The sequence below is a fragment of the Benincasa hispida genome, chromosome 8, assembly GCF_009727055.1.
Source record: "Benincasa hispida cultivar B227 chromosome 8, ASM972705v1, whole genome shotgun sequence".
Lineage (NCBI taxonomy): Eukaryota > Viridiplantae > Streptophyta > Magnoliopsida > Cucurbitales > Cucurbitaceae > Benincasa > Benincasa hispida.
The window spans coordinates 12,419,155-12,442,062 of NC_052356.1; the positions used below are offsets into that span (position 1 = coordinate 12,419,155).

At 32.5% G+C, this 22,908-nt stretch overlaps 2 protein-coding genes across 3 annotated transcripts; both read left to right on the plus strand.

Moving 5' to 3' along the window:
* Positions 1-230: 230 nt before the first annotated feature.
* On the plus strand, positions 231-5,983 carry LOC120082471 (yrdC domain-containing protein, mitochondrial). Of its 2 annotated transcripts, XM_039037654.1 has the most exons (6): positions 231-698; positions 786-1,017; positions 3,512-3,687; positions 4,551-4,566; positions 4,659-4,853; positions 5,654-5,983. In XM_039037654.1, exons 1-6 carry the CDS (start codon positions 620-622, stop codon positions 5,718-5,720), a joined length of 765 nt encoding a protein of 254 aa, XP_038893582.1. In that variant the 5' UTR covers positions 231-619; the 3' UTR covers positions 5,721-5,983. The 2 variants fall into 2 exon arrangements, with proteins under 2 accessions (XP_038893582.1, XP_038893581.1); XM_039037653.1 differs by having other exon boundaries at positions 4,562-4,853.
* An 8,757-nt stretch (positions 5,984-14,740) lies between these two features.
* Positions 14,741-16,059, plus strand: LOC120083924 (cytochrome b6-f complex iron-sulfur subunit, chloroplastic-like). Its single transcript, XM_039039830.1, has 4 exons — positions 14,741-14,760; positions 15,165-15,282; positions 15,637-15,819; positions 15,958-16,059. Exons 1-4 carry the CDS (start codon positions 14,741-14,743, stop codon positions 16,057-16,059), a joined length of 423 nt encoding a protein of 140 aa, XP_038895758.1.
* Positions 16,060-22,908: the final 6,849 nt, after the last annotated feature.

The window sequence follows — 22,908 nt, forward strand, 5'->3', positions numbered from 1 at the left end:
GATCACATATACTATAGAGCCTAAATATTTTTTATTTAGGAAAGTGCTAAGGAAAAAAAAAAGTTGCATTTCAATCTATAAAAACAGAAAATGCAAAAAATTGAAAACTAAATCGATAATAAACTGAATAAAATAAAAATCAATCCATTAATTTTGTTTTATTTTTATTGGACATCAACTTGAAAGCATTCATTATAAAATCGCTTAGTGTAACCAACTATCATCCCTACTAATAATAGTAAAACCGTAACTCCTTTGACTTTGACCTAACTCATCTGTTCCCCCACCTGACTCTTCCTTCTTCTCAATCTCTACGGCAACTGAGCGCCGCCACGACTCTCTCTGTCGCAGTTCATAACTGCAATCGCACGCCTCCATCACCTTTGTTTTCCTTCTCTTCCTATCTTCTCTCCGGTAACTGCGGCAGCCGCTGCCCCTGTATTCTACCGCTACTCGCAACCATTCTTTTGTTGACGTTCACACTCAAGTCTTTTGCAACTCTCTCCATCTCTCAATTCCTCAGTACAATTGTTTCGATTTCAAATCCTTCGCAATCCCGACCTTCCAAACAGGTTGTTCTCTTTCTTCAAAACCCCGCTTGGGGTTGCTACAGACCACTATGAACATACTTCCGGCGAAAATGGTTGAGAGTCTCTCTCTGATCAGAACGTTTGTGACCTTTCCCTCTTCTCACCTAGGTTCGGTTTAATCTTTCAACGCTTTATCTGTTTTATACGATTATTGTGGGATTGAAACATGTATTGACATAGATTATTACGTTTTAGGTTCTCCTAATTATGGGTTAGTTTCGTTCTTGCAACAAAATAGAGGATCAAGGGTGAGTTTTCCTAAAACGACATGGAGTTTGGAAAAATGTTGTATGCGGGTGGAGAATTGTTTGCAAGCACTTCGTCCTGCCTCTGAAGCTTTTGCTCAAGAGGCTACAGATGCTCTTAAAGCTGGGAAGGTTATTGCGGTCCCTACTGATACTCTCTATGGACTCGCTTGTGATGCTTGGTATGTCATTCCTGTTATGGGTTTTTGTGTAATTGTCTTGTTTTCTGAGTTCTTAGTCCTTTTGTTGCGGAAACTGAGTTGACACCTTTTGTTTGCTGTTTTGCCACTGAGGAATGCACTTATCAATAGTAATATAATCTTATTTTGTGAGTTCTTATTCTTTTTGTTGCGGAAATTGAGGTGACAACCTTCTGTTTGTTGTTTTGCCAATGAGGAACACACTTATCAATAGTTACATGGATCTTTCATAAGAGGGGAGATTGATATTTGTGATCTTGTTTAGTACAAAGGTTTTTGGTGAGAGGTCTTGACCAGGAGTGCGTGTCTCACACTCGCTTCCTAGGAGAGCAGGTGGTAGGTCTCATGTGGTTGGGAAGTAGTCATCTGGCAGGAATGTGGTGGGCGGTGATGGGGAACAATAGGGGGAGGTCATCTTTTTTAGTTCTGTTACTTGGTGATTTGGGTGAAAGATCGCTTGGTTGGAATTTAGATTAATGCAAAGCAAGGGACTCTTCTTCAGGAAAAGATGTCTTTCAGAGGCTTTGGTATGGGTGTAGCTAGTTTCAAATAGTAGAGGAAAATGTTGCATGGTAGCTTAAGAGAATCTTCATGGGAAGATCTTTGCTCTTTATTGCAACAGGCATAGAGGAAAATTGATGTAGGGGTCATTTAGTTATTTTTACTGTGTTGTTACCGTTTTCAGTTTTTGTGTTGTAAGGCTTTAATGGGCTGGCTGTAGCTTATCTTTAAGTTGTTAGTTTTGTATTTGCCCATAAATAGGTTTGTTCTCCTCCCGGTTATAACACAATTAATCACACTCCAAGTTTGAAACTTTTCTCGAAGAAGTTGTCTTGAATTAAAAATGTGTGGAGAATATTCAAGAAAAAACTGGGAATACCTTTGTTGTACAGTTTGAACCTTACTCCACCCTTTCGATGTCATTTTCATTCTCTCATCACTTGGACATCTTTTTGTTTTGAGAAGATGGTTAAAGAATCTGCTTTGCTAAGGGAAGGGTGTTCGGTGAAGGAGGGTGCGGTTGAAAGAGCGAGTTTGGTGCTAGAGGAGCGAGCCCTCTTCTAATTCTTGGTCTTTGATTAATAATGGATCGTGAGAAGTTTGTTCGTTCTATGATAATGCAACACTCGATTGGTTTAGTCCCAAGGAATGCAAGTTGGATTACAGTTGGTAGATCAACAATGTTCTTGGGTGGATGGGTGAAAATGAATGATGAGATGGCCCCTCATTTTCATTTGTTATAATTGTTTTGTAAAGGTAGATCTTTGTTGCAGGTGACTTTTTGAGAGGATGTCTTCTCTTTATGAGCTTGTAGGAAGAGGAGATGGGCTCATTTTGTTTGGGTTTTCTGTCATTTGTGAATGATAGTACTATTCCTTGCATTTCTTCCTTGGTGATGGTCCAGTGGTTTGTTTGGGCAGGGACTACTGCGAGTGGTTTAGAGAGCTTTAGAGCCAATGGAAGAGCCAGAGAGCTAACGTCCAAGTTTCAGAGGGGTACATAAATGAATCGAGATCACATCTGATTGGAAGGGATCTCGAGGATATGGAAACATGGTTAAGAAATGCTTAAAAGAATCCATAACTACTACCTATATCAACAAGGTGCACCTTTCTTTTCGGTAGCTTAGTGCCTCAGTCATAGGAACTCCAAAGTTAAGCATGCTTAGCTTGGAGCAATTCTATGTTGGGTGACCCTTTGGAAAGTTTCTTAGGAAGCATGTGAGTGAGAATAAAGCATGTTGAAAAGACTCGTGTTAGTTTGTGGGGACAATTTTCACTCTTAGAAGCAGTTTTAGACAAGTATATAGTGTGGCCAGGTTGCAGGGGATGCAAGGGAATGTTAGAGCCATTAGGTGCAAATCTGAATCCCAGATCGTGGATCTGGGGCATTACAGAGGTCTTGTGAAAAAAGAGCCCAGGAAGAGATGTGGTTTGGGTTCCTCGTTTGGGCCTTAGTTTCTAAGGATTTCTGTATTTATCTCTCTTATGCACAACAAGTAGAGCTCTTTTTGTTTTTGTGTTTGTCTGCCTTTCCTTTCTTTCTTTCTTTTTTTTGTTTTTCCAAAATACTTTTTTGTTAGGCTAATATTGTGGTGGGCTCTTTTTCCTTTTTATTATTTATTTTTTTGCATTGAGTATGTATTATTTCACTTGCCTTATGGATCTAAAAATGGGTATCAATTAGGCACCGCACAATTTTGGACAAAATTTTCAAGTTTTTAAAAACACTCTTCTTTCATGTAATTATAGGAAGAAGATTCTATAATTTTGTTAAATCATGAGATGTGTTTTCCCAGAAAGGATGGGTAACACAATATCCATTTTCAAAACACATAAGCAAAAAGTTGGACAAAATTGAAGAGGGGTTTTTTTTTGTTTGTGAAATTATATGCACAAAGTAACCATTTCTAAACTTAATAACGTTGCACTTTGCATTTATATAACTGTGGTTTCTGTGGGGATTAATTTTGCAGTTCTTCTGAAGCAGTCCATAGGATCTATGAAATTAAAGGACGTAAACTTACAAGCCCTCTCGCCATTTGTGTTGGTGATGTCTCTGACATAACTCGTTTTGCTGTAACAGACCATTTGCCTTCTGGTTTGCTTGATTCTCTCCTTCCTGGGCCTGTAACTGTTGTACTGAAAAGAGGTTTGTATTAGAAATCTGCTTGTTTATGCTGAGATAGTAAATAATATGTGTTTAAGGTTGAAAGTAATTTCGAAGAATTAAACTTGAGGAGCATTATTTGGTTGAAATAAAGTAAATAGGTTAAAAAACACTTCTAATCCTTAAACTAAAGTAGCAATTTAATCAATAAACTTTAGTTAGTATATAACAATTTAGATCATGTGATTTTAACAATCTAATTTCTACTCTGAAAAATGTTATCAAAATCAAGTGTCAATTTTTTATTCAAGGAGTTGAAGTCTGTCTTTTTAGACACATGCATTATCTAATCCGTTTATCAATCTACATTTATAAGAAATCTCATTAAATCTTTAACAATATTTTTCATGATAGGGATTAAATTGTTACAAATTTTAAAGTAAATAGGCTAAATTGTTACAAACGAAAAAGTACCTTCCATGAAGCTAAGGGACTTAAATTGTTTTTTAACCAAGAAAAAAGTTGTGAACTATTTCTATACGTGGGTACTTGACAACAGTTGGGTGGGTTATGATAATCTTTCAGATATTCTGCTCTTTTCACCTGATTCCGTATCATTTCTTGGTGACTTGTGGCCTATACTATTTCTATAAGTGAGAAGCAGCTAGGGATGTTAGAGAGCTGCCGCTTCCTGCATATTAACTTTTCTCTTTTCTGAAATTAGCAGAAAACTATTTTCTTCAAAAGGCAATTTCAAGTGCCCTTTTTGGATATTAATTTTTTACATCCCTTGCTAATGGATTGTACTGTAAATATTTACCCCATGTTGCACTTGCATATCTGAGATTATGTACATTTACATTTTAGTCTCTAACCTTCCCGTAGTCTGAGTTTTTTACATTTAGGTATTTTGCAGGTGAGGCAAGTATTCTTGAGAAGTCTTTAAACCCTGGATTGGATAGTATAGGAGTCCGGGTACCTGATGCTGACTTTATTCGGCTTATTTCTCGTAGATCAGAGACGGCATTGGCCCTTACAAGTGCTAATTTAAGTGGACAACCAAGCAGTGTTTGTGTTAATGACTTTGAAAACCTATGGCAACACTGTGCTTATGTATACGATGGTGGTGTTCTTCCTGCTGGACGCGCAGGCTCGACGATCATTGACCTCACCGAGCGAGGCACATATAAGATTCTCAGAGCTGGAAGGTACATTTATTCTTGTGATTCTTCGATTTACCTTAAGAAGTGAAAATAGTCTCCTCTTGCAATGGCTTTGTCGTTTGTCCTATTATACTGAAGTTGTGAGCAATTAGGTTCCGTTTGTTAACCATTTGGTTTTTGTTTTTAATTTTTGAAAATGGAGTCTATAAACATCCCTACCACCTTTAAATTTCTTGTTTTGTTATCTACTTTCAACCAATGTTTTAAAAAACCAAACCAAGTTTTGAAACTAAAAAAAATAGTTTTAAAAAACTTGTTTTTGTTTTTGGAATTTGGCTAAAAATTCAACTCTTTTACTTATGAAAGATAAAAAAGTAAGAAATTGAGAGGAAATACACTTATTTTAAAAAACCAAATGATTACCAAATAGGGCTTAGAAATTTAGTGTCCCTTTCGTGTTTAGCATGGTTCATTTATTGCCATTGCATAAATGTTGGTTGATTTTCCATGATGTGATAAATAAATTGTAGAAGAAAGTAGATAGTTCGACAAGTTTAAATAACGTGGAACGTACTTTCTTTTAAAGCTAAATGTAAAATCTATTTTATTTTTTGATTATTGTGTCAAATATATCAAAGTTTGTTTAATAACCATACCACATCATCATTGTTTGTTTTGATAATGCTAATGACAAAGATTACATTAAATCACAGCTCAAACTTCAGTAGCTGGAACTGCTTTGCAGTTGTTTAGATAAATTGAACCATCATCATCATCAAAATTTTGGAAACAAAAGCATGAAGCAAATTAGAAGTGATTATTTTTGTTTGATTATACATTTGCAGTGCAAAGGAGCAGACTGTTGCAATACTTGAAAGATATTCACTATTAGAAGAAGCAGCTAGCATTTGAGCATCACAATCTTGTCTTCTTGTTCCCAAACATACTGTTCATTATCATAGAGGTTGCAAAGCTTTTTTAGTAGGCTGAGTTAAAGTAGATCAAATCTAGATTAACAACTACATTTCCCTTTGTTTATGAAGTTCTTGTTTTTATTTGTTTAACAATGTAAGATTTAGATTTTTCCTCAAATATTACTATACTGAAGAATTCACTTATACTTGGAACGAGAAGAACTTTCAATTTACGTAAAGAGAAGAAAAATACATACAAAATGTGGTGGACGGGCTATTAAATTTTCATCAAATTTTCACATCGATGTTGTAATAGTAAAAAAATCAAGTGAACGTAAAAAGAATAATAATAAATCATTGATGTAAATATAATATAAATAATAAATATTTTAATTTATTAATGAGTGCTTGACACGCGAATTAATTATCTATGGAATTAAATAGTTTGTGTTTGAAGTATAAAGTTGAGTCAAAAAGTTTGTATGAGTTTAGTTATATTATTAAAGTAATATATAGTGCAGTTTTTTTTGTAATCTAAAGAAGTCTGTTTTTTTTTTTTTTGCATGTTTTTGTTTGCTTAATTTTTTTTTTTTTCTCGATTTTCAACCCTCAATTGAGATGTTAATTTAAAATTTGTTAGACAAAATATTATTTTTTCATAAGATCAACTCACAACATACTTTCACATTTGTAGAATGTATGATTCCATGTATAAGAAACAAATATTTCATCAATGGTTTTGAATTTTTTTATGACATTTTACGTCAAATTATAGGTCAGAGTATGTATGTTCTGTCTGCTTAAAGCATTTATATGTGTCACCATTCATAAACATGACGATGAATTTTAGCAACATTAAGTCTAAAATTGATAATGAATGTTTGAAAGGAAAATTATCCATTTGTCTTATGAAATACGTATTTGAATCGTTTCTAACACAAATGTATGTATATTATATAAGTTTTTTTCTTATGAAATATGGAATGTCTATCTTTTTTCTAACTACACATGTATTATGGGATTAAAAAAATAGGGAATAGTAATATTCTTTTTCTTCAAAAAAGTTCATTTTTAATCCTAAACTTGACTAGTCGTATCAATAAATTAATATAATTTTCCAAGTTTGAGGTTACGACCTAGCTACGTCATCCTCAATTGTCTTGAATGTTTCTTGAAGTGAAAATACCAACACGGGTCTTCCAATATAGGATTGCTCCAAGCTAAACACGCTTAACTTTGAAGTTTTTATGATTGAGCCACTAAAAAGGAATGTACACCTTGTTGGTATAGGTAGTAACTAGACTCTTTTTAACCATACTTTCATATCCTCAGAATCCCTCTCATTCGGATGTGATATCGGTCCATTCATGTACCCCTAAATTTGGATCGTTATAGATGGTATCGATAAAACTGAAAGTTTAGAGTTAAGTTGAAATCAACATAAAATACGGAAAACAACTGTAGCCTGTTGGAATAGCTAATTAATGAACATGCATGCATAAATCAAATCATGCTACTCGGCAATTGACACTCTAGCAATTACATATCATAAATCGTTTTTTTTTTGGTAAAGTTAAACTGAATTCATAATTAATGCGTCAAATCAATTGATAAAATCAAGTTAATACAATTAACGAAGAATTAAAGGAAGTTTGTATTCAAATAAATACAAATTTAAATCGTTACACACAAAATTAGCAACTGGATTCTGCAGTACACCTTCCAAATTAGTAGAAAACTCCCCTTAGCCGATCATATCGAAATTGGCTCTAATTCCATATGAATTACAATAGAAACACCCAAGGATTCCATAAAAATAGTGGAAAGGATACAATAATTAGGAATGGGGACTAAAAGATTAGTTGATGATGACCTAAAAGTGGAAAGAAAGCTTACATAGTAGGGCCGAGAGCGTCACGACACCATTAATAATTAGTAGTATTGTGACGGTATAGTCGAAGCTTAAATTGAAGAAAATGAAAGTTATTAGTCGATATTGAATTGGGATATTGAATTGGTTATTATAGTCGATAGTTATTATAGTCTGTAGTCATAATAATTAGAGTTTTAAGATGCAGACTATTTTAGTTTAGGTAGAAAATAGTAGACACTATAATAATGAGAGGATGACTAGAAAAGTGTAAATAAATTTGAAATAATAATAGTATAGTTAATTCATATTATAATATTGAGAAACACCAAAAATTATAATTAAATTCTCAATAATATAAGAGTTTTAATTGTAGCATGAACAGTGTTTCCAAGGCATTAATGTAATGTTTATCTAACTTTACTGAGTCAAATTAACAATTAAATGGTCCAAATATACACCACTTTTATAAATCTTGAATTATAATTCAAACCAAAGTAAACAAACCACGAAGTTGATAGTATGAACAGTATGCCAGTTGAGCTACGTTTTTATTGGCAACAATTTTACCTTCTTGAATAAGCAAGACATTTTTTTTCCAATATTTGTTAAAATGTTTATCACTGTGTTTATTAGATTATATATGCTTTAAACACGGCGATAAACATTTTAACAAATATCAACAAATATTTAATTTTTTTCAATATTTGTTAAAATGTTTATCGCCATGTTTAAATCATATGTAGTCCAATAAACAACATATGTACAGTAAGGTACTTGGTTCTATAAATATTTTAGTCACACAATCACAAAGTTTCAAATTTATTTCATATCTCTATGGCTAATATTCATGGGTTTGATTTGTAGGTAATTTAAAAACATAAATTTAAAAATAAGGGATTAAAGAAAAAAAATGTTGTATATGTGATGGATATCAAAAGGTGTATATTTTTACCATCTATTTTATTACTTTTTAGTAAAATAATAATTTATGTGATTTTTTGACCTTATGATGCCCTAAATTGGATAAAATGGCTAAGTATGAGTCTTTTGACTAGCTAAAGTATGTTTTTAGTGATTGGATTGATCATATGAGCTTTTATGCAGAAATTTGACTTCGTTGCACCTGCATCGCCCAAAATGATGTGCTCCGCATCGCTTGCCCTAATACAGAAAAATGGGATTTTCTACTGCAATTCAAGTTTTGTTGGTTTTTCGCTTCCAAGTCGTTCTTTGACCTCAAAATCAACTATGGTTTCGTTGAGCATGAATTTTGGTCATTATCTAACCATATAGATTCTATATAAAGCACTTGAATCATCAAAATGAGGATCAATCACTCCTTTGAAGAAAACCCACAAAAATAAACCACAAACTCTTCAAGAACAAAAGTTCCTCTGAAGGGTAGACTTCTTTAGATCAATCCTATTTGTGGGTGTAGTCTCTTCTTTCTCATAACATAGTTTCCAATATCTCTCATGCATCCAAAGTTATCCAAAGTTTCCTTTAGGATGCATCTACTATGCGCTCAACATGGTAGGATTCTCACCATGTTATGCTTTGACTCCACTATGCTATGACTTAGTCAACTATGCTATCAACTATGCTATGATTTTTTGCCTATGTTATGATCTACTTCAAAAATTATGCTATGAGTTAATCTTAGCCAAGATTCTCCATTCTCTCCTATGCTATGAATCCAACTCTCATTCTCATTGCATAGTTTGGTCACTTAGCCAAATTTTTTACTCCAATCTACTTTGCCTCCAACACTTAGAAATTTTTCTTCCTTCAAGGCATAGTTTAGGTACTTAGCCAAAATTTTCCTTCCAAGGCTTAAATTCTGAGTTCATCTCTCAACCTAAGGAATTTTGTGAGGACTTTGGTATTACATAGGTACTATGTTATGAAGTTCATATGTGACATAGTAACACATAGATACTATGTATTACATAGGTACTATGTTATGAAGTTCATGTGCGACATAGTAACACATAGGAGGAAATAATTACAAATGTGATATGCATTTTTTTACACTATCTTTTGTTACTATAATTTTTACATTTAATACAATTTTGTCAATAAATTACATTTACTTTGTTCATTTGCAGTTCACGAAACAAAAACCTTACAGTCAATTGGAACTAGATGCAGTGAGAGTTGAGTATTTTGACTTTGTAGGACGCTACATATGATGCACATTTGTTATAACAATGCATCAATAGTTTAGTATGTATAGGTTTAGAATATGTGATACGATGACAATTTTGGAAGGGATAGGTCTTATATGATCAGATTTTTAGTTACTAATCGTTTGTAGAAACGTTATTTTACTTGTTAATCAATGAAGCTTTTTTTGTTCATTCGTTGGATAGTAAGTTTATTAAATATGATACTTATTACAATAAGATAGTCTGATGCTATCAATTAAGATATGTGTTGTTGAAATTTTGGGGTTGTGTAGTTGGTGGCTTGCAAGAGATCTGTATAGTTATCGGTGTGAAGAAGTTATGTAGTTGTTGGAGTTAAGTAGTTACTTTTAACTGGTTTTGTAATTGTTGGTATTTTGCAGGAGTTGTTTGAAGTTGGTTTGTGTTGTATGTAAGTGATTTTGCATATTTTGTTGTTTATGTATAAAGTACATGTTTGGTAACTGAGTTACTTCTTGGTGTAAATGTAAATTTCAGGTTAAAAGCTTGTTTGGGGTTGATTACAGGTTGCATATATGAGGGGTCTTAATGACCCAAATCTTCTTTAAAAAAAAAAAGGTATAGTTGAGGGATTAAAAACATCAACAAAAGTGTACAGTTGACAATAAAAATCGTCAATAAAAAATATATGGTATAGTTTTCTTAACAAGCAAAAAATGTCAATAAAAAGGCCATTCTTGACAGTTTTTAAAAAATAGTTGATGGACAAAAATTTCAATATTTATCTTACTTTGACGTTTGAAAAGTATCGAGAAAAGTATTTTTCTTGAAGGTTTTTTTTACCAAATAGTTGATAGCCAAAAAATGAATATTATCTTACTTTGACGTTCAAAAAGTATATAAAAAAAAAAAGCTTTATCTTGACGGTTTTCTCCATATAATTGATGGGCAAAAAACGTCAAGGTATCCTTTCTTGATGGCTAAAAACGTTAAGAAAGGGTATCTGGTGATATTTTTTGGCCGTCAAGAAAAGTAGTTTTCTTGATGGTCAGACTTTCTTGATGTTGGCTTACTTGACGTTTTTTGGCCATCAACGTAGATATTTTTTATGTTTTTTGTCCATCAAGAAATGCCAAATTTGTAGTAATGTCATGCCAATTAACTTATGTAATGTTAGTTACAAAATTATGTCTAAGGTGATTGCTTATCGGTTGAAAATTTTTTTTGGAGAAAATTATTTTAGCTTCCAGATTAGCCTTTATTCAAGGAAATACGGATGTTAAAAAAACATGATAACTTAACCATCTTGGACTACTCAGCCCAAACTATAAGGGTTGGATTAGGTTAGTTTTGTTCTTGGGTTGAGTTGGGTTGAACTTTTTCTATTTTCGTTAGATTGGATTGGGTATCGGGTTGGCTAAATAAAAATTCGGGTTGACCCAACCTAACCCTATATATATATTTACCTTTATTTAAAGTTTGACTACTTTGGGTTAATAAATTTATGAATTTTAATTTTTTTTAAATTGTTGTGATGAAAGTTTGTAATAAATATCATAGATATTTGGTTTTTAACATTTGAATTGTATGAGATTTTAGTTATTAGTCATGCATTGTAAATAATCTACGTATAATAAGAAAAAAAATAAGTGATAACCAAACAACCTAATCCACTCCAACCCGCGAAATTTAAGAGTTGGATTAGGTTAGGTTGGAGATTTTATTCGGGTGTTTTGGGTTGCCAACTCAATCAACCCAAATTTTCGACTTGGTCCAAAAAATACCCTCAATCCAATCCAATTCAACCTGTGTGCACCCTACTAGGAAGATCCATCTTAGATAATGTTACTATAGGTCACGAGCACCTTCATTTTCTTAAGAAGAAAGCTAAGGGTAGAAGAGGTGTTGAACCCATTAGATTGGATTTAAGCAACGCCTACAATAGAATGAAGGGGTCCTTTTTAAAAAGAGTGATATTTGAGTTGGGGTTTGACCCTAAATTGATAGCCTTGACTCTAAGTTGATAGCCTTGATTATGAAGTGCATTTTCACAGTTAAATTTCCAGTTCTTTTTTATAACAGAAAGATTCTCTTTTATGATCCAAAAAGCAGTTAATGAATGTTTTATTAGAAAAGACCCTATGAAGTATAGGGACATGCATTAATTCTTGGGGGAAAAAAAGGAATGAGCCTATAGAAGAAATCTAAGAAAGTAAATTCAATGAATAGATCTCGAGTCAACGGTATGACAGACGACGCTACCTATAGGATTGATTTTACTGTAGGATTGATTTGTGAATGAATGTTGGGTGGGTGTGAGTCGCTTGTGAGGAGACCCGCACATACGATTCTTAGAGGGATATGGTCGAAAGACTGGCAGGTACCTACCCGACTAAAGGGACTAAGAAATTAATAGAGTACAAAACTTATCTTCAAGCTTTACCCACTATAAGAATTTTGGCCTTTAATGTCGGTTGGAAAAAGTGAAATTGGATGTATAATGTCGGGGTTTTTTTTTTTAAAAAAAAAATGGATCTTTAATGTCGGTTTTAAACTGACATTGTAGGGGTACCTTTAATGTCGGTTTTAAACCGACATTAAAGGACTGCTTTTTTTTAAAAAAAAAAAAACACACACACAAATCAATTTTCTTCTCCCCCTGATTTTTTTCATTTCCCGCTTCATTCCCCCCCCCCCCCAACCCCCCGTTCGAACGCGCCGTGCACATTTTCTCCCCAAACCCTCCATCCAAAAGGCTCTCTCTTACCGTTGTCCAAGTTTGGCCGTTCGAATTAGATGGTTGTCGTCCATCCATGATCGCCCGTCGTCCGTCCTTAGTGTCGTCTGTCCCTAGTGACTCAGATTTTGGTGAGCTTTCGATGTTTTGGATTTGGACAGATCTAATTTTATCATTGAAAACTCTATGGTGGCATATCCTTCATTGAATGAAATATTGTCTTCTCGTGGTCTTTTTGTTTCCTTCTGAGGATTTGATTGAATTCTGGCATGTGGGTTTCAGTTTTCTTTGTTTCTCGATTGCACCTGATTCAGATTATAACATCGATTATGTGTGAGTTTGAGTGTCCTCATTTTGTGATTGTGATTAACCGTGTCTATATCGATTTCTTAAGTGCAATTCTCCCAATTATAATGTGAGAGTTATAGTTACAGACAAGAACTATTTTTTTTTTTTTAAATCGGCATCTCATTTCTTTTCTACTAGGGGCCTGGATAGGAGGAAGGAATTGAACTCGTTATCTTAGATATATTTGAGAAATGACAAAAATCTTTTAATTAAAGTAGTATTCTTGGAATGAAGTGTCTGCTCAAGTAATTTGGATTTTACAGAATCCCAGTTGCTTGGTCTCACATATTTTTCAAACTTCATTCACAACCATTTTCTTAAAACTTACTCCAAGTCTAATTGAATCATAGGTCGCTTCATAACCATGGAACAAAATATGGAAAGTTTTAATGTCATCAGTTGTTTGTCTTCCCATATAATTTTCATAACAATGCGTCTGAAGAAAGAATTTTCTTTTGAAACCTATATAAACTCTATGGTGGCATATCCTTCATTGAATGACAAATATTCCATAACACGAAGCTTAACTGATTATATTATCTCATTTCTTGAGATCTTTCTCCTTTTCAAAGATAATATTCCAAATTGGCTTAGAAATGGGCAAAAATTGTTCGGAGTTTTCTCTATTAATGTACTGGCTCCAGTTCTTCTAGCTCTATTGACCTTTATTCTTTGTTGTGGTATTGGAGAGTCTTCTACTGTAAACTCCATCACGACGTCATTAAATGTATTCTTCTACTTAACCTATTAATTTATTGGAATATGATAGTACGAATTCTCTTTGTTTCTCAATGTATACAATACTTGTTACATAGATTTGTGAAAGCTTTTTATGGTTTTATGTTTTGTCGTCATCTCAACATCTTAGATTTCACTCTAGATAAGGGTAGATTTACATGGTCGAATATGTGAATTTGTGTTGCTTCTTGTAGGTTAGACAGATTTTTCCAATCCCATAAAAAGTCCCTCATAAGTTTTTACAATCTTTTACAAACCGAACACGGAGATCTAAAATATTGAAGTCGACAACAGGATTGGATATACTTGTTCGATGAAGATTGTAGAAGTACAAGGCTGGAAGAAACTTATGGTTCATTCTTTCATAATTTATATTCAATACTTCTTATAAGAGAAAATACAAGCAAACATTTCAAAAGAAAAGAAAGAAAACTAATTATATTTGGATAGCTCCCCCTTTTTTTTTTTATTTTACACTGTTGATCGTCATTTAATGAAACTTAATATTTATGGAAAAATATTTCATGTCCAAAACTGCTTTTAATTTTTGTTTTCTCTCTGTTCTTACAACCGCAGTTATGCATCACACTGTTTGAAAATTGCACCTCATTTTTCACTTCTTAGTTTCAACCACCCTTTACTGATTCTCTATTCTTACAACCGCAGTTATGCATCAGACTTTGTTTATTTAAAGTATTTGTCTGGTGAAGCTTTGTTTTTAAGCATATTTACTTTAGATGGAATTTTTAATCTTTAACTTCGTATGGCTGATGGATACTTTGCATGGGCAGCACAACCAGTTTATAAGTATGAAGTAGTTCTGGAGGAACAATAGGAAGGTAACTATTAATTTTCTTAAGATCACATGCTGATGATGTATTTTAGCCTGTGAAGTTTGGTCTGGATTAGCAATTCTTAGTTAGCGGTGTTAAATTTTACACTCTACACTCATCTCTATTTGTGCTCTTAGTAATACAAAACCATTCTCTTGCAAGCTTTTTTTGTCCTCTTCAAGCTTAGTTGTTTATGACTTCCATTGAGTGGTTTATGGTAGTGGAACTTCTTAGGTATCATTTTTTGCCGAAATTATTTTAAAACATAAGAGTTATAAAGTTAGTTGTAGGTTAAAATATGGTAATGTTCTTAGTTTAGCATTGAAATTTGGGATCATTACAATGACGATTGTCCAACTATGGTAGTTATTTATGGGTTGAGTTCATTTCTTTCGTTATTTATAAATTGATTATATTAATACAACTTATATTTGTCTGTTCATACACTCTCATATGATATCGCTCGCACGAGTACAAGGAGGTTCTGGATAGAGGGCATAACAAATTCATCCATAGAATATGATTCACAATCACAACCCTTGTGCCATTGAATCAATTCGAAGATGCTAAGATTTTGGTGTTAAAATATTTAGGGCACACATCACTTGTTTCTGATGCTATCAATGCTAGTTTTTGGCTTTGATAGTTGTTTATTTATTATTATTTGTGTTGTGTAATATTGATTTCAAGAACTGAGATTCTGTACTAGCTGCATTTTGATTGTTCATCTGGTAACCTTTTGAATCTTTTACGTACACAATTTCAGTACTGGAGGTGCTGGTGGTGGAGTTGTTGCCAAGGATGCTCTCGGAAATGATGTTCTTGCAGATGAATGGCTGAAAGCACACGACCCTGGAGACCGAACCCTCATACAGGGCTTGAAGGTACTCTAACTCTCTAACTTTGCTTTAAATACTCTAAACAGCTACTAGCACCCTGCTGCCAGCCCTTGTTGCTTCTCAAACACCTTATGTTTCTCTGTTTCACATCTTTATTTAACTTCAAAGTAGAAACATGATTATTGATCATTTCCCAATGAAATTAGCATCTTTTTGAAAAGAATGTAATCAAAGTATTCAAATTGGAAAACTAGATGGAAAAATTCACGATTTGCTATCATATAATGGAAATGCAGTGATTGCAGATGTATTAGGTTAATTTCTATATGTGTTGTGATACTTGGAGATGAACAAATAATATTGTGTATTTAAAGGCAAACTGGTGATGATGGATTTCAGGGAGACCTTACCTACCTTGTAGTCGAGAAGGATAAAACACTTGCGACGTATGGAATCAACGCAGTTTGCACTCACCTCGGATGCGTCGTGCCATGGAATGCAGCTGAGAACAAATTCATCTGTCCTTGCCATGGATCCCAATACAATAATCAAGGCAGGGTCGTCAGAGGACCTGCACCTCTGGTAATACTTCTCAAAGCGTTTTTCCTTTTGCTTCCAAGTCATTTGAAGCAACAAGCAACAAGCTTCATCTACTAACTGTAAGATTATGTGTTGATTAGTGGTAACTAAATAGAGTTGAAATTTTCTTTGTTGGGACAGTCTTTTGCATTGGTTCATGCTGATGTAGACGACGGGAAAGTAGTGTTCGTCCCGTGGGTCGAAACAGATTTTAGAACTGGCAAGAATCCATGGTGGGCTTAAGCCTCCTTCTCATGTAACATCTCTTTATATCCATCTCTTTAATTTGAAGCAATTTTTTTCTTCCATCTCCTCTCAGTTTTCTCCTCTTTGTATATCTTGGTTTTGTTGGATGAAATATATAAGATATAAGACAATTGAATCCTAGGCTTTGTATTGATAAGCTTTGATATTAAGTACCATTCTCTATTGTTCTACTTTCTCTTCATCTTGTATTCACTACTTGGATTCAGGGTGGATTAGCTAGCTGCTGCAAATAATAGTGTTATAGTTCATATGCATTGTTAATAGACTTCAAGTATCAGGATTACTCTTCTTTTTGTTTCTACCTTATATATGTTTTAACTTTTAATACTCTTTCCATTTAAGTGGGTGTCTAAATTAGGGTTTTTGACCCAAAATTTGGGCCCAAAATAGAATATGCCCCACTTTTACTTAAGTTTTCTTGATCTGTTGCCTACATCATATTACCACGAAAATACCAAAACGAACCATTGTGCACGCAGATTGTGGTCTCACTCTCACTATTTGCTACACATTCCTTAGGGTTTAGGTTTTCTCACTTCACTCTCTCTTTAGTTTCTCTTACAACTCGTTCTTGCTCTTGCTCTTGCTCTTTTTTCTTAGCTCTTGCTTTTTGCTTCACTCTTTGTATTAAAAGAAAGTGAATAACAAAGTTACAAAATTGAAAGTAAAGGAATGAGTAGCAAGAGTAAAGAATGAGTCTAGAGTTGAGATCCCAACATGCGAACACAATAAGGTCTCATTTCGGTAAATTCTGTCGATGATGCAAGCAAAAGGTCAAAAATTAACATTTTAAAAGGTGGGGCAAATTTCATTTTAGACCCCAATTTTGGGTTAGTGGTACAATCTCCTCTCTAAATTATTCTTATCAATGTACCATCAACTCGTTTATGGTTGTAGAATAAGTCAACGAGTATTTGACCTGAATTTTGGGACGTCAAAAGATTCAACTTCATATTAACATAAATAATCATTGAAGGGTGGCATTCCCATAGAAGAGGCGTACGGATGTTGGGTGGAATTCCCATAGCAACAAGCATTGATAGTTGTTTACTATCAATGCTTGTTCTATTTGCTGTTTTAACCTTTTTTGGTGGCATTTGAAGAAGCAATATCATTTTCTTCATTGGTGGTGTAGTTTTTTTTCTCATGGTTACATTTCGGTTTATGGAAGGGGGGCCAACTTTAATAAAAGATCCTAATGGATAACATGCAATAAAAATTCAAGCCTTCATGTTGATTGAAGTTACCTCACATTTGTATTCTCTCAATCTCTTCCTCTACCATATACTTTTAATGGTGTTGTTTGTATATTTTTTAGGTGTTTGGAAGGGGTGGGGAGGAGATGGATTTCTTGCAACAACAAGGAATTCACGTAAAAATTGTTCATGGTAAATGCATTTTTGAATGCTTGCAGTTTTAAGCACAATTTCTAAGTATTTTCAAGTGACTAATGATATGGAAATTCCTGTTTGAGAAGTTATGGTGTGCTTATTTCTCTTTGGACCATATTGGATTAGAATGTAACACCCGTTTATGACTCATGGGTACTATTATTTGTAGTTTAGATGTGATTCAAAGTGCTTGATTTTGTGGATTGCATTATGGTAGTTCGTGGGTTATTCATGCACTATAGTAGTTTTTGTTACAACTTTTGAGATTTAAAGTACGTTGTGAGCTAAATTTGCTTATTGATGTATGTGTTCTTGAATATTCATTTTTTGGGAATTCTGATAGTTCTGTTGAGAACAAGTGGTTGTGAAATATTTTTGGGAGTGTGTTTCTTTGAAGATTCTCTCATTTATTGAACTATTCAGTTTTCTTATTTTGCAGGTGCAACAAAGGAGTAAAGATTTGGTATCACAACCTCTTTATGCTTTTTCTTGGGGAACTCTAGATCCAACACAATCACTACAAGAATTTTGCCTTGAATGTACCATTTATGCTCATTCCCAATAAACAAGGTTAGTTGAATATAAATTCTTATCATATTTTCACTTTCAATCCTTTGTCTTAAACCTTTTTTGTTTGTGATCCTTTGAACAACAGTGGTCAGACAAAGATGCCTATAACTAGACACTACTGAAGCTGGAGGGGTCTGTCTGTTCAAGAAGAATTATGAAGGGATCCATACTTACCAAGTGGAGAGGGACAGTAAACTCATAGTGTTTGAAAAATTATAATGTTTGTATTACTTGTAATTTGTGTTTTCAAGGCCTGAATTATTGTACGGCCTTTTAAATTATAATTTTATAGCAGAATTTGTGGATTAAATGTAATATATTTACAATCCATACATGAATAATATGTCATAGCCACAACGTTCGATGATGATGTGTCATGTTATACTTTTTGACCAAAAAAATGGATTCGACAACGAAATTAAAAAAAAAACGGACAGATTCGGACTTCAATGTCGGTTAGGAATTAAAAAAAAAACACAGGCTTTAATGTCGGTTGGAAATTTCACTGAAGGTCTTCAATGTCAGTTACAACCGACCTTGAAGGCTGTGTTATTGAGGCCCTTTAATGTCGAAACCGACATTAAAGAGCTTTAATAACACTATCTTTAATGTCGGTTTAAAACTGACATTAAAGCCCGAATTTCTTCTAGTGACCTTATTTTGATCATTCAAATGGCGATCAAGGAGTCAGTGAATGAAGTCCTCCATTTGTTTACTGGTTTATCTCCTCGATATCTCACATTTTATACATAGATGATAGCCTTCTTTTTATAAGGCTAATGAGTTAGAATTACTAAACTTAAGAAATCTGACCAAGCCTCTGTGAAGTGTATAAATGTTTCAAAATTAGCCATTTTGTTTACTACAAACATAAATGAAGACCATGGAGGTTTTCTTAGCATGTTGTTTGGTGTAAATCATGTTGCTAATTTGGGTTCTTATTTAGGTCTCCCATCAGAGTTTTCTGAAAAGGTTTGCAAAGTTTTTCAAGGCTGGAAGCAAGAGATGTTTTCAATTGTTGGTAAAGAAATTCTGATTAAAAGTGTTGGTCAAATATTCTCATTTTATATCAAGCTTTTTTGCAAGATTTTGGTAGGCTTCTACTCCTAACCACAAGAAAATCTACTGGGAAATTTTGTGTTTGCTACTAAATAAAGCTTTTGTGAAGGAAGATGTTGATATTATGAGAAGCATTCCTACTTAATATTGAAGATCAACTCATTTGACATTATGACAGGAAAGGCACCCATTCAATTACAAGTGGATACAAAACTTTTTATCAATTCAAAAATTACTGATGCAACTCCCAGTAATAATTAGATGACAGAGGTTTGGAGAGGCCTATGTAAAATCAAACACTTTGTATGGAAAGTGTAAAATCATAAGGGTTTTCTGGAATTTTCTGTTTATTTTATATATAATTTTATTTGGAATATAATTAATTCGTTGATACTAGTTTAACAAAATTAATATGAATATTTATTTCAATAAATCAACAATAATCTATTAAAATATTTACTTAACTTACTTTTACAATAAAATTTGAATGCAATTACTTTTTTAAAAAATATATATATATTAATTAATTAACTAACAATATCTTAAATATATTTAATTAGTAAACTAAGATTAGTTAAATTTAGTTACTAAAAAATTCATATTTCAATAATAATATTTTATTATTTTATTTTTTAATAATCAATCAATTATTTATTGAGACTAATTTTAATTTGATCATTCTCTACGAACGAACATATAATCATTATTGATTATTTATAATCCTGTGATTAATTTATATTACTTCTTCATTATCAACATATCACACTTATAATTTTTTTTTAAGTATTCTCTATTAATATATCATATTTTTATCTCATTTTTATTTTTTATATAATATATTGTTTATTAAAATACATTTTCTTAGATTATTTAATTAAATTCGAAACTATTCATGTTGAACTTAATTAATTATAAAAATGATTAAGTATTAGATTATAAATAATATGACATTCCTTAGTGGTTAATCTTAATTATAAATTACTTAATTTTTAAATATTTATTATTAAAATTATTATTGATTCTTAATTAATTAATTTTTATCAATATATTGAATGATATTTATTGCTTAATGAATTAATCTATTAAAATTATATAAGATTTCCATGCTTAATTTTTTAAATTAAATACAAACATAATTTTTGTTCATAAAATTCTAATAGCATTTCCCATTGATGTATTAGTAACATGCGATGAATTGATAAGATTTATGCGGTTTAACACTTAGTTTTATCTAGTTGAATCCAAGTACAAATTCAACTAGAGTCCTGGTGAGTCTAGGGTCGAACGTAGGGATTGTTTGCTAATGTGCGGTAAAACTAAAAATATGATCGTAGTGCAAATTGAAATGTTCAAAATGGTTGAGTGAATGAGTTATTTTAAATCTAAGTATTATGCGATGGAAATTATGTCTAAATGAAACAATATGAATTTATTGACAGATATACAATGATAGGGTTGAGAAAAATTATCACTAATACTTTCTAAACAACTAAGTGGATTATGCGATCAAGCGATGCACTCAATGTTACGTTCAGCTCTTCTCAGTGTATCTAGCCACATTATCTTATTTCTAAGATGCATGCGATGAGTGCAATGTGCAGTGGATATACTTATTTTTAAGAAACATCTTCTCTTGTTTTATGAGATCCAAATTTAAGGTCTTTCAAACTTAGATTAAATTTACTTCGAACAATCTCTCAATTGAATCAAGTAAGTCATATAAGCATGCATAAGACAAGTTGATCGCATGATTCTCTTGCTGTTTAGTAGTGTCAATTGCACACTTCTCAACCCATTTGACAATTTAGTTAAGCATGATATTGATGGAAAAGATGGACAAAAGATAAGATGAACATGTATTCATATTGCAAAGTTTGAATTTGTCAATATAGAAAGTACAATGCAAATACACAAAGAGGAAGAAAGGAGTATAGAATCAAGCCGTGGTTTATAATGTCTTGCTCCCTACGGCTCTTTTATTAACTACTTCACTTAGAACATTAAATAGGAAGGTTTTTTACCAGAGTTTCCTCTAAAAATTTTCTCTCGTCTCCCACTACTTGCATGAAAATTGCATAGGTATTTATAGGTGTTCAAGGATGCTTTTTTTTTTTTTATTATTATCTTTCTCATGATTGCATTGATGGGGCGCATTAAATTCCATATCATGTTGTGCCGTCTACAACATGTCAGGGGTTCATTGAATCTTCATCAAAGTTCTCTTGTCGGTTACCAACGTAGCCTGTGATTTGACTCCCACCATCCATGTCATGTCATGCCTCTTATAGCTATGCGATCATCTGCTCTTCTGTTAGTTCTTGCTTGATCGTGTCAATGGGTACTTGGCTTATGCGATCGTGCGTTCATCTTGTTGTTCTGAAGGGTATTCTGCACAAAGATAGCAATTTCAATTTGAACTTTAGATATGTTTGATATTGAGAATGTGTGACCGCATACTCCATTTTTTGTATAAATTCTTTGGTAAATAATGTTGAAGCTTCATGCCTTTTTCTTATTTTTTTACATGAAAGAGATACAATAACTTGTATTTCTACAAGTTATCACCCATGCACAACCAAACTTTGATTCCTAGATATCTTATTCCTAGGTATCATATTCTTAGACATCCTTTATTAAGAGACATTTATAAAACCTTAAACCAAACGACCCCTAAATGATTTTGTTGATTTACCCTTAGTGGTGAAATAAATGCATTTCTTCTAAACAAAATGTTTGGATTTATAACTTGGAATACTATCTTTATTGAAGTTTTCATCGTATTTTAATATAATTTTACATTTTAAAATTTAAAATTCAAAACCTAGGTAAATTGAAAACATTAAAAAAATGTAATTTTTAGAATTTTTAATATTTGAATAACAAAATTCTAAAATAGGTTTAGAAAACACACCCCCAAATATATATTTCCTGAACTCTAGTTAATCTAAAATCGTAATAAAATCTAAATTATCTACCAGACAAATCCTAATCTTTCTCTCGCATTTTTCCCTTTCGAGGTTTTAAATCGAGGAAAAGAAAAAGTTTTATAAGTCAACGAATTATTAGATTAAAATAGGTAGAATTTTAGTCAAGTATAATAGCCAAGTCCTAACTTTTATATTCCATAAGAATATTCAACTAACAACCAATTTCCTTAAATTTTTCTAATCTTTTTGGTGTTGCTATCAATAATGACTTAATAACATTATCGAATACTTCAATCACTCCTAGTTCATCTTTCACCATCAAGTTCATAAATATGTGAACAAAACAACACATATAATAACAATTGTCTATGGTCAAATTAAGATGACTTATAATCAATATTCTAGTAGAATTTAAAAAAAAAATCCATTTAAAAACTTCAATTTTAGCCATGTGTAGACAAAGGTGCATATATGAACCTAGATTAGGAAAACTAACATCAATAAAAATAAAAAATAAAATTATGGTATGATTAAGATGCTTGTATAAGAGTTATTTTTTTCCCTTTCCGAATACTAACCATCATCCATAAAATGTACTATGATTATTTGAAGTTTATATGTGTAAATTTATTGTTTCTTTCTTTTCATTCTCATGTGTTTAGATTTATTTTTTTTATCAGTTCAGGTGTAGATGTTTGAACAATTGATGTTTTGGAGTTGGTGTTGTTATGAGTGACTTTGGAATAAAGAAATAATCCTAGAAATAGAAAACAACACCGAAGATAAGATTGGAGTAAAAGAGAACTCAATAGATTCGAGTTTGACAAAGACAGTGTACATACCTAAAAACTCAACCCAAGATCAATTGGGTCCCTAGG